Source organism: Culex quinquefasciatus, chromosome 2, assembly GCF_015732765.1.
Source record: "Culex quinquefasciatus strain JHB chromosome 2, VPISU_Cqui_1.0_pri_paternal, whole genome shotgun sequence".
Lineage (NCBI taxonomy): Eukaryota > Metazoa > Arthropoda > Insecta > Diptera > Culicidae > Culex > Culex quinquefasciatus.
Genome location: NC_051862.1, coordinates 7,597,509 through 7,613,466, shown reverse-complemented (window position 1 = coordinate 7,613,466; position 15,958 = coordinate 7,597,509). Strand labels below are relative to the sequence as shown.

At 32.8% G+C, this 15,958-nt stretch overlaps 1 protein-coding gene across 1 annotated transcript in view; it reads right to left on the bottom strand.

The window, feature by feature from the left end:
* The window catches only part of LOC6037447 (beta-1-syntrophin), a 307,964-nt gene that overhangs the window by 16,332 nt on the left and 275,674 nt on the right, over positions 1 to 15,958 (bottom strand). Inside the window, exons 6-7 of the mRNA XM_038252886.1 lie at positions 5,883 to 6,100; positions 5,449 to 5,531 (exon numbers count right to left, since the gene is read on the bottom strand). Coding sequence (XP_038108814.1) covers positions 5,449 to 5,531; positions 5,883 to 6,100 — 301 coding nt within the window. The remainder of the gene's footprint in view (positions 1 to 5,448; positions 5,532 to 5,882; positions 6,101 to 15,958) is intronic.

Sequence of the window (15,958 nt, the reverse complement as noted above, 5' to 3'; positions counted from 1 at the left end):
ATTCATGAACACAATTATCGATTTCAAGAATTGACTTTTTTCCGTGAATGATTTGCTTGAAAGGGGACATTTTGGTAACTGAACACGAATCCGAAATCCATTTTTCGAAATCTCGTGACGGAGGGGCGGTGTTTGAAAATTAAACATTTTCAAATGAAAATATCTCGAGTTTGAAGAAAAATACGTCAGACATTTTTTCAGCGCTTGTAGTCCCAGATCTCCCTTTTCGATTGCAAAAAATTTACCCAAAAATTGCTGTAACTTTTGACTTTTAAGTTCAAATTGACTTTTCATAAAACGAAAATGTTTTATTGCTCTAAAAAAGACCCTAACATCAGTTTTCTCCAAAACTTAACCGTGAATTGCTACGTTCAAAAAACTGATTTTTTAAACTTTCTCTAAATTTGGCCGAAAAAGGCGTAGATTGCGAAATAAAATTTTTGGTGACTTCGGCAAAGTTGTTGGGCAAACCCTACAAAAATTTTCCTTCAAAGTTTTAAAAGATTTTCGAGAACAGCCTAATCTTGAATCACCCTAATTTTCTACCAAGCCAAAAGTGGCCCTGGTTGCACTACTCTGAAGACACCAAAGTTCCAGAACGTCACAATTTTTCGGAAAATCAATTTTCCACTAAATTTCGTGGTCTGGATCACCGTGAAATGTAAAAAAAACAAATTGTTAAGCATTTTTGGAGCTTTTCGATTATATATTTTTGAAAAGATGGAAAAGGATGGGCATTACTTTTTAAAATAAAAAAATAAATAACTTAAACATTGGTGTATCTCAAATTAGTTTTAATTTTTATATTTCCTCTCTCCCCCATGACTTTGGTCAAAGTCGAGGGACTTAAAAGTCAAAAAATTAATAATGAAGATATCTTCCTAGGTGAAAAGTAAATGAAAACCTGGCATAATCCCAATTTTATTAAAATGAAAAATTAAAACAAAAAAATCACGAGACAGAAATGTTCTTTTCTTTTGATATCTTTAAGTGACCATTAAACTGCACTAAAATCCCACAAATTACACACATTTTATCCGACAGCCAAAACAGAAATAATGCTCAACCACCACCACAAAACAGCAGCAGGAATGCCAAACTGAGTGGCAAAAGTTCTTCTCCCCAGCAAAAAGTAAGCACTGGGTGGGAGGCGGGGTTTAGTTCGTTGATGGCTCTGCTCTACTCTACTGGCTGGCTGGCGCGGTTTGTCTCAAGTGTCGAGTGTAATCTTTAGCCAGCGAGGAGAACTTTTCCCTTCCTCAAAATTTCCCTTTCTGTTGCTGCTGCTGCAGTTGTGTTGATCTACATCACTTTAGATAAATTACACATAACATCGCGCGGTTTGTCTGTTGCCACCCCCTTCGCAAATGAAATAGTTTTTCCACCCCCAAACTTCGTCGCAACTCTTCTCAAAAGGGGTTGTAAACTTTTTCGGTGATTTTTAATTGGATGTAGGGTGGTGGGGCCGAATGACACTTTTGTTTGCCGCAGTTGAGATGGATTTAGTTTGTGAGTTTTGTGAGGGGAAAGTTTTGCAATTTTTCTTTCAAAACTAGAGCACATGTGAGGGCAGTTTGTTACTGACGGAGCAGAGATTTGATTTTGTCATTTTTGTCATTTTTGTCATTTTTGTCATTTTTGTCATTTTTGTCATTTTTGTCATTTTTGTCATTTTTGTCATTTTTGTCATTTTTGTCATTTTTGTCATTTTTGTCATTTTTGTCATTTTTGTCATTTTTGTCATTTTTGTCATTTTGTCATTTTTGTCATTTTTGTCATTTTTGTCATTTTTGTCATTTTTGTCATTTTTGTCATTTTGTCATTTTTGTCATTTTTGTCATTTTTGTCATTTTTGTCATTTTTGTCATTTTTGTCATTTTTGTCATTTTTGTCATTTTGTCATTTTGTCATTTTTGTCATTTTTGTCATTTTTGTCATTTTTGTCATTTTGTCATTTTTTCATTTTTGTCATTTTGTCATTTTCGTCATTTTTGTCATTTTTGTCATTTTTGTCATTTTGTCATTTTTGTCATTTTTGTCATTTTGTTATTTTGTCATTTTTGTCATTTTTGTAATTTTGTCATTTTGTCATTTTTGTCATTTTTGTCATTTTTGTCATTTTTGTCATTTTTGTCATTTTTGTCATTTTTGTCATTTTTGTCATTTTTGTCATTTTTGTCATTTTGTCATTTTTGTCATTTTTGTCATTTTTGTCATTTTTGTCATTTTTGTCATTTTGTCATTTTGTCATTTTTGTCATTTTTGTCATTTTTGTCATTTTTGTCATTTTTGTCATTTTTGTCATTTTTGTCATTTTTGTCATTTTTGTCATTTTTGTCATTTTTGTCATTTTGTCATTTTTGTCATTTTTGTCATTTTTGTCATTTTGTCATTTTTGTCATTTTTGTCATTTTGTCATTTTTGTCATTTTGTCATTTTTGTCATTTTTGTCATTTTTGTCATTTTTGTCATTTTTGTCATTTTTGTCATTTTGTCATTTTTGTCATTTTTGTCATTTTTGTCATTTTTGTCATTTTTGTCATTTTGTCATTTTTGTCATTTTTGTCATTTTTTTTTGTCATTTTGTCATTTTTGTCATTTTGTCATTTTTTCATTTTTGTCATTTTTGTCATTTTCGTCATTTTTGTCATTTTTGTCATTTTTGTCATTTTTGTCATTTTTGTCATTTTTGTCATTTTTGTCATTTTTGTCATTTTTGTCATTTTTGTAATTTTTGTCATTTTTGTCATTTTTGTCATTTTTGTCATTTTTGTCATTTTTGTCATTTTTGTCATTTTTGTCATTTTTGTCATTTTTGTCATTTTTGTCATTTTTGTCATTTTTGTAATTTTTGTTATTTTTGTCATTTTTGTCATTTTTGTCATTTTTGTCATTTTTGTCATTTTTGTCATTTTTGTCATTTTTGTCATTTTTGTCATTTTTGTCATTTTTGTCATTTTTGTCATTTTTGTCATTTTTGTCATTTTTGTCATTTTTGTCATTTTTGTCATTTTTGTCATTTTTGTCATTTTGTCATTTTTGTCATTTTTGTCATTTTTGTCATTTTTGTCATTTTTGTCATTTTTGTCATTTTTGTCATTTTTGTCATTTTTGTCATTTTTGTCATTTTTGTCATTTTTGTCATTTTTGTCATTTTTGTCATTTTTGTCATTTTTGTCATTTTTTTTTTTTGCCAAATCAAAGATTTTTCTTTAGAATCTTTAACCAACAAAACTATTGTTGAAACTTTTTTACGTAACCTCCATTAGAAATCTCTTTTGAGTGCACGCAAATTTAAATGGAATGGAATCAAATTGATCCAACAACACAAAGAATAAAAGACATCTGTTTTCAATCCTGCTTCACTTGACATTCAAAACCAGAAACTAAACATTTCTTTGAAGCCCTTAGGACAACTTCTACCACCACGTTGCCAGCTTTTGGCACGATTTTCTCCAAAATTTACCGCCCATTTTGTCCGCCCCATTTCAGTTCCAATTACTTTCAACTTGTCACCCTCCCTTCCCAATCCCCCACAGTTTTATTGTCCTCTGTCCAGTGTTCTTTTTTCACTTTCCCAATTGAAGAGCACAAGAAACAGGACTAATATTTATCCAACTCGGTATCCTCTTACGATTTTTTCTTTTTGCCTTTCTTACTAAAGAAAGGTATAGGTTTTACTTTAAGCCAGGACGTCATTTTCATCTTCGTAAATATGTCGATTCTGCATGAATTTTAAACGGAAAAATCGTCAAAAAATCACACTGCATCGATTTTCGACGCTCTATCGATTCACCTTGACAGAACTCGTCTATCTCGAATCCTCGAATTTTGAGAAAATAAATTCCGTGGAGGTCGAGTGATGTTCGTATGTGGTAAAATTTTGCAAAATTTTGTGTCGCGCCGTTCTCAGCTCCCATAAATCCGATTTCGATTCTTCTGAGTGCAGATGAAAGCTAGTGTGCTGAACCTGGGCGAGTTGCCACGCAAATTTCGAAATATCCATCTGTTTTCGGATGCGGCCAGACTTTTCAACAAAATACACAGTTTTCAAATGAAAATATGGTAATTTTTTTTCATTTTCATATTTTTTATTTATCTCAAAAATTGCATTTTTCGAGTTCTACAACCTCCCAAATTTTCATCCAGATCCATAATCTGGTTCTGGAGTTAGAGCCGTTTGATTAACCTACCAAAAGAAAAAAAATCCCTAAAAAAAGGTAAAAGCCCACCTGGTGACCATCGCCAACATTTTTCATTTCTGATTTTATTCAAAATTTCTTGCTACATTCATAGTACAGACCATGAGTGAGCATCTGAAACAAATTCGACATCGATCGGCAATCCCGATCAATTTTTAGAACGATTTACTTTTTGCCTTTCTTACTAAAGAAAGGTATAGGTTTTACTTTAAGCCAGGACGTCATTTTCATCTTCGTAAATATGTCGATTCTGCATGAATTTTAAACGGAAAAATCGTCAAAAAATCACACTGCATCGATTTTCGACGCTTCGTCGCCAAGTCGACAAGTTGTCAAGTTGAGCTTCGAATACTGGCGCGAGAATGCTGGCGCATATATTTGCTGGCTCGACTTATACTCGTTTGTAGTAGCTTGTCTACCGATGTTTTCTACAACATGTAAGATATCGTAGCTTTTCGGTTTCTTTTGCCCTGTCCGTTCTTACATATCTGTCCAATGTTTATTTAAAATCTTTTGTGGCATAGGACATTCATCCGGCTACAATCAATTTGTTTCCCGTGCGCTCCTAAAAACGCCTAAATGTAGACTTCATTTGTCGTAAGTTTATCTAACAGGGTTCATTGGATTCCAATAGGAGCTTTCCAAGCTTTCATCGTTTATATCGTTTTCAATGTTTTCAATGCTGGCGACGCCAATGGCTTTCTACCTAAGGTTCTCGCGATTGAGTGTGTAGTGGTGCGGTTGTTGAAAATAGCTATCTCTGACTCTGTCACTTTCTTAGAAGCTTCTTAGGCTAGCTTCCCTGCACCGTGCGGCACACGCGGTTCACCGAAGCTAAAAAACCAAAACCGCGGTGTGCATTGTCACTGGCGCATGGGAAGCTTGCTATGATCGCGTTTGTCATAAACGCTTGTTTGATTACAAACGTACAAGCATATTGTACGATAGAATTAATTCTTTTGGTGAGAATTGCTTTTGGAAATCATATCATTTATAATACTTTGCTTTCATCATAAGACTTTCTTTTGTGATGACGTTATAAATAAACAAAGTCGATGTTATGAATTGAAAAAAGTTCTACCATTGTTATATTTTTTAGTAAGAAAGGCTCTATCTCACCCCAGGTGGGATTAAATCGGGTTTTTTTTTTTTGAACAATAAATTCCCCGCGGCTGAACAAAAGCCACCCACGGGAGAGGGACTTTGAGGGGCAGGAAGCAGAGGAACAACATCAGAAAGTACTTACCGAAATTCACGATCGGTGACGGCTACGAAAATTGATTGCCATTTATCTAATTCGTCTGAGCTTTCCGAGCTGGAGCGACCATTCTGTGTGTGAAGATAGAGAAGTAACAAAAGTCAGAACTTTGAGCTTTGGTTGGGCTTCGCTGGAGATGAACATAGTGGCACGGAAAAAATCTTTTTTAAAATTTCAAAATTCAAATTTTAAATCGAAAATTGTTCAAGAACGTATAACAACGTAATAATAAAGCTTAAAATGAATTCAACAAAAAATCGAAATTTCCGTGTCCTGGTTCTGGTTCCGGATCCCGACTCCAAACAATCAGCACCAGAAGGCCAGAAGGCAATAATTGAAAACAAATTGTCCGGATGATTGGGAGAAAATAAGCACGCAAATGATTTTGTAATTTTTCAGAACCGGCGGGGTAGGGGACTTACCGGTTCCCCACTGCACCTCCGGCTGAGCCAGCCGATGAACTTGAGCTCGCCGATTATCGCCACTAGGGCGCGGTTCGCGTCCAGCAGCGCCTTCTGGGTGCTCTTGCCGATGGCGGAGTGCAGCGCGTTGAACCAGGTGGTCGCCTCCTGGGGGTCGACGGCACGCAGGATGCACGAGTGGATGCCGTCCGGGGAGTGGAGCTCGATGCAGCGGTTTTCTGGAAAGGGAAGGGAAAGAATGGGAAATTTAGTTAAAAAAATTATTTTACTTGTTTTGCACACGTTTTTCAATCAGAATGAATCATGAAATATTATTTAACAGTAGCTTTTTTGTGGTTTTGTGAGTATTTATTTGATTCTTTTTTTTTTTTTTTGAAAAAAAAATCATTTCTATTGAAATTTATTAATTGTTATTTTGTATTTATAGATTGACAGAATTGTTTATTGTTTCCCTTAAAATACACTAAAAAATCAAAGTTTGGAATAGATAAACTGATATTTCGGTTAAAGAGAAATAAAAAAAAATCGAACATGTTTCGAACATTGCCACAGTGGGCGAAATGGAACCCATAATCGGACTTAATTGAACGCGACTGGTTCCCTGGTATGAAAAATAGTGTTTCTTATGTAAAAAAATCCAGAGAATCAATTGGTAATGGTTTCATCCACCGCACGAAACGGCAAAGGGTCCGTTTTGCCCCAATTCCCCATTTTTTACATTTTTACTTGAAAATCGGTCTGTATTTAGAGCGCACTATGGGCCATCTCCATACAAACAGGCGGCCAAATTATTTTTTTGCTTTTTAAATGTTTTTTCATACAAATTTGGGTAATTGTATGGTATTGGGATGATATACATCGATTTTTATGACTTTTCATGTTTTTCAATAGTTGATTGTTTATAATAAATAGTCTTTCCATACATTTGCAAGTACAACAGAATTGCGTATATATTGTATTGCAAGTTTATATTATTAAATTATGGATAAGCTAATACATCCCCACTTTAAGGACACAACCCCTCCCTCCTCTTTCTTTCACCCCCCCCCCCTCCCCTCCTCTCCTGCAACAAAATTTTGTTTAGCGTAATAAATTCATTTTAAGTCAAATATTTATTATTTACTGCTGTGTGTTTCTTTTGTGAGTCCATGCCATATAACTTGAGACCCCCCACCCCACCCTTATGGGCATAAATTGCGAAAATTTTAATTGTTAAATCAAATAACAGAAAAAATAATTTTATTCAAAATATTAATTATGAAGTAAAACGATAAAATGCAAAACATATTCTTAATAATCCTAATGTTCTTGTTCATGAAAATTCATTTGATTATAAAGTTTGACGGCTTCCGGATATGTTAAAGGTACTTTTTATGATGTTTTGTACTTAAATATTAAATTAAATATGGATCAGTTTCATGGATTGATCGCAAAATTCATCAAGCTAAGTCAATATTTTGCTGAATACTACTACGGTATCAAACTGAGATTCTCCAGTTTCGCTTGAGAAACTTCGGTACGAATACCTTATTTTGACAAAGGTACTCAATTTTTAATGTAGGCAACAGAAAATTCCAATAAAGTCATTTCGAACTTCTTGAAACCAGGTATTGATTTTTGAAGCGACGATGCCCACGAAGTAGGGCAAAGCAAGTGAAATAAACGGGCGCATATGTAGATTGCAGCAAATTTCGATAAAACGTAAATGTTCAAAATGGCATATCTCCGAAAACGCAAAAAATCGCAGGCTGGAAATTTCAGCAATGTTAGATTATGATCCAATCTTTCAAGTGATCTTAGTTTCATGTTTAGCATCGGTTAGCAAAAAAAGTACTCGATTAACAAACACAAAAAAATAAGTTTTGTCAAAAAAATGCTCCAGTTATCTTTTAATAGTTTCAAAGCTTATCTCATTACCTTTCCAACGATGTATAATTGTCCTAACGAAATATTTAAAATGGCTGAGCTATGTTAAAATTAAACAATCAGCTTTTTTTACGAAAAACGCTAGTTTTTTACTCCATTTTTTGACTTTCAACTTGCGTATCTCCGTAATGAACAAACTTAGAGCTTTGAAAATTTGGATTTTTCTTAGTTAGAATGTTTACTTTCGAGAAAGAAATGCCAAAAAATATTTGGAGAAGGTCACTTTTTTGAAACTTGGCCACCCAATGTACCATAGTGGAGCGGAGGCTTTATGCGGCCATCCAATATGCACTTAACTTATGTGAAAATGTAATCCAGTGAAAATAACCACTTGCACCGCAAAAATCATCTAGGGTCCATTTAACCCCAATTCCGCTATAAAAGCATTTTTGGCCGTTTTCAAATGTTAGGTCAGATTTTAAAAATCTGAAAATATTTTTATCGTAAAGATCACACAATTTTACATAAGAATGACGATTTCACTTGATAGTTTGACACATTTATGCCGTCAAACCAGCTGCGTTCAATTAAGTCCGATTTTGGGTTCCATTTCGCCCACTGTGCATTGTTTCAACACGCACTATATAAGTTTGTCTCAAGTTTGGGGCAGAAATACGACGATTCTCATAATATAGGTGAAATTCAGACAATTTTCTACAGAACAGATCTCTAAACTTTCGCAAAAAAAAACTGATTCTATTATGTCTAAATAAGCAATTTTTCATGGTTCCTCCGAACAAGTTTACATTCAACTTTGGGGGCTGTCCATAATAAAGTCGTAAAAAAGGTACACGGAAAAATATTAATTTTTGAATATTTTTTTTTAAATATTAATTTTTAAATTCACTTTTTTTGCAATGGCCGTTGCAAATATTTTTTGAAGTTTATGTCCCTCGACGAGTTAAAAAATTAAATTTACGAGCCATGGTTTTAACATTTCAATAAAAAAAAATTCTAAAATGCATCAAACACCTGTTGTTTTGCAATCATTAGTTTCCAATATGTCTAAGTATTGACAAAAAAATTATTTTTTGCGAAAAAAAAGTTTCTGCGGTGCTGCACATTGGCATTTCATAAAAATTCAAAATATTTTTAATCCTGCCCCCTGATTTTTCGGACCAATTTTGAAGGGGGGTGACATAAACTTTGAAAAATATTAGCAACGGCCTAACTCGATTTCGACCAATTTTATCACCTTCGATATTTTTTTAATTTTTATTTTTTTTTTCATTTTAGCTATATGACGTATGACGGATTTTTCGTTTTTCGCAAAGTTATGATTTTTGAAGAAATAGTTATTTCTGGAAAGTAGTGAATTTTGAATCAAAAAGTATTTTGTTATTTTTTGTTCAAATTTACCGTTTTCGAGTTGAGTTTTTAAGTTAACGTTTTAAGAAAAAACATTTTTAAAAACACCGTATTTTAAAAGAAATACTAATTTGGATGATTTTTTCAAACCATTAAAGTTTGTTGTACAAATCACTTAAACTTTCACAAAATTTAATGCTGTATTATCTAAAAAAATACAGAATTTTCTTCATTTCTACCAATACAATTTATATCAAACCTTTTAAATTTTGTACAGGAAATATTATAGAACTGTGATATTTCAATAAATAAACAAGATGTTATGGTACAAAATATAATTCCATAAAAAAAATTTTTTTTCGGAAAAAACTCAAATTTGTGAAATTTTCAAAAATTTACTAAATTTTCACAACCTTGAATGTATTTTGTAAAAAATACTAAATTTTTAAAACTAAATAATGAAAGTTTTTAATCGTAAATTTTGTTTTTATTTCATGATATTTTACTTCTTGAAACAGAAAAATGTTCAATACATTTTTACAACATGGGGATTTTATACAAAAACTTTAAAAAAAAAATCGTAGTATTCAAATTACTCAAATATTTGTTATAGTAATGTGCTTATTAGCAAACCGACTTGTCAAATCGATTTTTGCAATAACCAAAACACAAAAAGAATCCTTTTTTAATTTTTATAATTATATAAACATTAAATTAATCAAATTTGCATAATTATTACAACGTAAAAATGTTATTGCCTAGAATCCTTAAATACGATGGATATTTTCAATAATCTTCAAAATTTACATGAATTTCAAAACTTTATAACTTGTTTTACTCAAATTTTGAGAAACGACTTTTTTCCATAAATTCAATTGTTAGGAATATTTATTCCACATTTTTCGATTGACACCCATATTGAAAACCATGAAAGAAATGAACTTCAAAACATATTTGCGACGGCCTAACTTATTTAATGTCGGGAGAAAAATCTATTTTTTTTTTCTAAAATTCTAGATTTGCAGAGTTTTATAAATTTATGGAGAAAAAAACATAATCACTACTTAAGTTTTGATTCGTTTTAAGGAAATTTGCACAAAGTCAAACTATAATCTCAATAAACTACAAATTAAATTTGTACCAAAAATCAGGACCATTTCTATAAAATTTCACTTGACTCTGTTTTTTTGGTATTACTTTAAGGTATTTTGTACTGCACTGATATATTGCTAAAATTCTGCTAATATAATTTAAGCTTTGTTTCTAGCATCTCATTATTACCAAACTAAAACTAAAACCAAGCACAATTTTACCACACAGTTATCGCCAACTCGACATCTTAATTAAAGCGCCCGACTATGTTCTGGGTGTGCTTTTTTTCCACCTCATCATGCTGATGCTATGTCTTTGTCACCCCTATCATATTTAGCAGCAAAAAGTCGTCGTACCAATTTGAATTGCTAATTTCTCAAACCATCTTCTTCTTCCACCGCCTTGACTGCCATCAGCAACGAAGCAGCAGGCAACGCCATAATCAAGGACAAACCGGAAAAAGGCGCCGCCACAAAGAAAAAAAAAATTATTGCAAAAAGGACATCACCACGAGAGGACGGTGACGATTCGCAGGACACATCTTCATAATTCAATTACTTATAATTAGTGAGAATTTCGTTTTATTTTCATGACATTTTAATTTTACTCCTGGCATAATTAAGCTTGAAATTTGATGGGAGGAAAGGAACGGGACTGTTTTGTTCGTTTTCCGGAGGATGCTTTTTTCCCTCATTTTCTCCAAGGGTGTTTCTTGCCTCATTGTTAGATGAGTGTTGAATGGTCCACCGGATGCTGCCGTTGCCGTTGCTGTTGGCGGTGGAAAATGGGAACAATTTTCTCATTCTTCTGGAAAATTGTAACTATCCCTCCTTCTCCCCCCTAGTAGCAATTTTCTATTCTATTAAGGACGATCGTTCGGAAAATCTCTCCCACTTGATTGAATCATCTTATCCGACCAACACCCTCACAGCCCCTGAATGTATGCAATCTAGCGGACAATTTGCTCGACTGCGTCGTTTCCAACTCATTCTGCTCCTGCTCAACATGTAATTACACACATTTCCTCCTGCTTCTGCTCGCCAGACCCAGGGCTAAGCCACCCCCAGCGAGTCAGCGAGACAAAAGGGAGCTTAGCTTGGGAGATTTTCCGATTCCCTTGTCCCGACTCCCACGCCGCCAGAAAGTCCACCGCGCGTCGCACACTGATCAAACATGACAGAAATGTAGAAAATTACTCCCACGATTTCAACGGCACTGCGTGCAATAAGGGGAGTGGGACACGGAGAGAAATTTGAATGCTTTTTCTGAAATCAGCATTTTAAACTGCGTACCAATATATCAATACTCGAAAATACACCATTTAAATAATGTTGAGTATTTTAATCATTTTGCAGTATTTCACTCTCAAATTATTTTATGATTTAATGGACTTTTGAGAAATTTCATTTCAGCTACTTTATACTTTGGGTCAATCAAAACTCCTTTAGGGCCGTAATTCACAGTTGTTAACTGTTAATTGAAAGGTTTTGGAAAGAATGTGTTTTAAAATATTTTTTATCCATATTTAAAAACCAAAATCAATCGTTAAAAAAAATTATGATTCTGAACCGAAGTCAAAATGAAAATTAAACATTAAATACTTACAAAATGGTATGGAATCATACTGACCGTGGTAGAGAAGTGTATAAAGATCTTCAAGAAGAAATTTTCATAAAATTTTGAAAAATTCAAAGATTTTGTTTACTTTAGTTTAGCAAATGTTGAAGAATAGCATAATATTAATATTCTCTAAGTATCATGATTTTCTCAAAGCAGCTTGGATTGGAAAGCGGAATGCATTTTTGGATTTTTTTGAATGCATTGTATAGGTATTTCCATTAGAACAAATTTTATAAAAAAAAACTAGTTTTTACTAATTTTAGGCAAAATTCTAACTTTTTAACAATTTTACCTGAAATTTATATGTATGTAAAACGTTTCTAAAAAGTATATAATTTCATGATCTCAAAGAATAACGAAATCTCAAATTTTGCGTTACGTAATAAAAGAAATAAAATTTTTATTTTTACCAGCCTTTTCTTTAGTTGCCTCGAAAAAAATAAGGCTTGCATTTTTTACTAGAGTAATTCTTTACAATTTCGCAGATTTGGAGATTCATAATTTTATATTATTTTTATTTGTACGAAACATTGACCAATTTTGTGAGTTGGCCATACAATAAAATACAAATGATACAATTATGATACAAATGAAAATTTTATTTTCATGATTTTGTGGATCATATTTTGTTCCAAGCTTTTTTGAAAAATCCCAGACTCTTTGGTTTCAAAAACACCCAAAAAGCAAAAAGTGAATTTAATTTTTGGACCTTTTCAGGATAGTTGTAATCCCAAAAATACTTTTTTTTAATTTTAGATTTTTTAAATATGTTTAGGAAACCAAAAAAGGATCAGCAATTTTTTTGAAAATATTGTTAATTTATTTTTTTTAAACAATTTTTGGGATAAAATTACTGAAAATTACCTGAAAATTCTTGTTTCAGGATTTTAATTTTTTTTTTCAAAAAATGTTATTTTTTGCAATTTCAAAATGCTTTACGAAGATATATTTTTTTTAAACCTTTTAGGTAAACAATCACGAGTCTCAAGTGTTAATAATTTGTTGTAAATATTCTGATCTTCTCGAAAAAAATATTTCCGGAAAGAGGGAAACGTAGAAACCATAAAAAAATAAAAAAAGTAAAAAAGTACTAGCAAAATTTTAATAAAAGTGCTTAATTTGAATACTATGCAAGTAATCAAAAAACTATAAAGCCGATGTAAATATCTTAAAAATTTGTGTCCCTCTGGCTTTGGCCGAGGTCGAGGAGCCGGGACAAAAAAATATAAGAAATTAAAAAATCATGCAAGAATTTTGCAATCAGTTTTCAAAAAATCTATGTTTTAACAGCGATATTTTTTTGGGGTAAAAACTTTTTGCAGTACTACTCACTGAAAATTCAATGTATCTCAAAATATTTTATGATCATCTGAAACATATTTAAAATGATTCTAAACGCAAGGGAATGCAATTTAAATTGTTTTTAGATAATTACAATTATAATTACATTGAAATTTAGCAGTTTTATTCTTTGCTCCTTGAATTTTTGGACAAAAACTTTTGAGAATATATGCAACTACTTGAAGTAAAAAATATATTAGCAAGATTGCATGGTAAAATTTTCATTGAAAACAAAACATACAAAGAAACATATTTATATTACTTATTTTAAAATGTATTTTGGCTTCCAGTTCAAATCATAAAAAGTTATAATTCAATTGAAGTAAACCTTCAATTCAATTAAATTTCGTTTATTGTGCAATCCTTAAACAATCAAAAACTATAAATTTTTAAATAAATATTTAAATTATAGATAAAATTCTAGACTAAATTTTTATTTTTTATACATCTTGAGATATCTTCATAAATTAACTCAATAATTGAAAAAAAGGCTATCATCATTTTTTAGCAATATCAAAAAGTACAAGTTCCATTGTACACCCTAAAACTCGAATTCAATTGAAATTTCGAAGATTGGTTGAAGACCACTGAAGCAAGAAGTCTAATCAACTGAAAACAATCTAAAATGCATTTTTCTGCATTGATAATCATAATTAGCATGTTTGGGCTTGTTTAAAAATGTTTTGAATTTTTATGAAATTCCAATGAAAGCACCGCAAAAATTTATTTTTTGCAAAAAAAAAAAAATTCGTAAATACTTAGATATTTTGGAAACTAATGATGGCAAAACATATGTACAGGTGTATTATGCATTTTAAAACACTTTATTCATTAAAATGTTGAAACCATGACTCGTAATTTAAATTTTTATACTTTTTTTATTTTTTTGCCCACCCCCTCGACTTTGGTCAGGGTCGAGGGGCATAAACTTCAAAAAACATTCGATGATCCGAAGTCCTATACAAACCTTCGGATAATCGAATTTGGGTAATCGTAACTTCGGATAATCGAGGCTTCGGATAATGGAGTCTGCCCAAGTAACATTTTTTCCAGGAGTTCTACAAGAGCTCTTCAAGATAGCTACAGCATAGCAGTTTGGACCGAGGTAGGATAAAATTCTCTTCAAAACTTCTTCAGGAGTTTGGAAAAGTACTTGAAGAGAGTTTTATCCTACCGCGGTCCAAACTGCTATGCTGTAGCTATCTTGAAGAGCTCTGGTAGAACTCCTGGAAAAAAATGTTACTTGGGTGGACTGTATGAGATATGGGCAATTTTTAAGCAAATTTTCAATGATGGTCCTAGTAAATCTGATTTAATAATTCTAATGCATTTTTTGACTTATCCACTTTTTGGCTTGAATAAGAGCTCAAAGACATAATATTGATAGTAAGGTTTATTACACTGATTAAAAAAAATAGAATTAAAAAAACATAAACCTAACTGTTGACAAAAACGAGTAAGGCACCCTGTCGAAAAGTTTTTGTAGTATTCCTGAATCTTAAATAAAGATTTATCCTTACTATTTCCCGCCATCATTAAAAAACGTCTCGTAAACTTATTGTTTGTTCTAAAAGCATTAATGTCTGTTTTTATTTAAAAAAAAAAATACAAGTTCCCTCCGTGCCCTCCTCAATCCCAAGGAATGCTCCCACCAGCATCGCTTCACCCTTCGGAGGAATTTTCCCGTCACTTTTTATTTTCCCGAAGCTTTTGCTGCTTTTCACCAGCACCGGCTTGCTGGTATTTAATCTTGCCTTTCACCTCACTCACTCTCGCACTGTCTCTCTATCTCATCCCTGGAGCAACCAATTCCATTTTTCCCGGAAGGTGTCATCCGAGCAAAAAGGGGAGGGGGAAGGAGGTGAGGGTACATTTTAAAATGACACCAGACAGAAAGAAGACCAATCTGCCAAACTGCCCTCGGGTACTTTTTCGCCCCCTTCTGATTTGCCCTCTGTGGGGGGGTGGGGCTTTTTAATAAATTAAGTCCTTCCCGGGAACAGAAAAGAAAAGGCGTCAGGAATTAGAAATTGTCCTCTCGTTCTGAGTTCCGATTGTGTCCAGGATTTCACCGGGGGGCGTGTGAAATGGGAGAAGAATTGTCGTTTTGAAAAGTCAACCTGGAGCATAAACCGGGATGAAATTGGACGCTAATGCTCTTTGACTATGAAAAATTGCCCGCGGGATTTGGCGGAACTAGTCCGTCGTAAAGTGGTTCTGAGAGGTTGCACGGTGAGATTAGGCGGTTGGGATTGGAAATTTCTGGAACTAGTCAGAAGGCTTTACATGATTTATCCATTTGAAGGGGGCTGCTTTAAAGATAAAATCGAAAATTAATTATTCATGAGAATTATCTTATTTTCATTAAAGTAAGGCTCTTTTTAAAATTTGTATTGGTCTGAATTTGCATTTGGTATTTTTTTAGGAAAAATCCCAAAATCAATTTAAAACTCTTCTCAAATCAATTAAGTCTACGTCTTATTCCAACTCAACTACTCCCCCATCGTAGTAAGCTTAAAATTGAGTCAATTCTCCGCAAATTCAATTTTCCTCCCACTTGACCTTTGCCAGAGCTTGCTAGCCAGCACACCAACAAAGAAGGCCACGCCACGTGCCGACCCCATAAAATTTATGAAACTTGCCCCCCAAAAATAGCCCACACCCGGTGTCATTGTTCTCCACTTTTCCACGCTGTGACACCCAGGAAAAATGAACGAGCCAAAAGAACAGAGGAAAAAAAACAAATCCCCTTCATTTCGTTCAAACCATTGTCAAAAACTGCTCCGTTC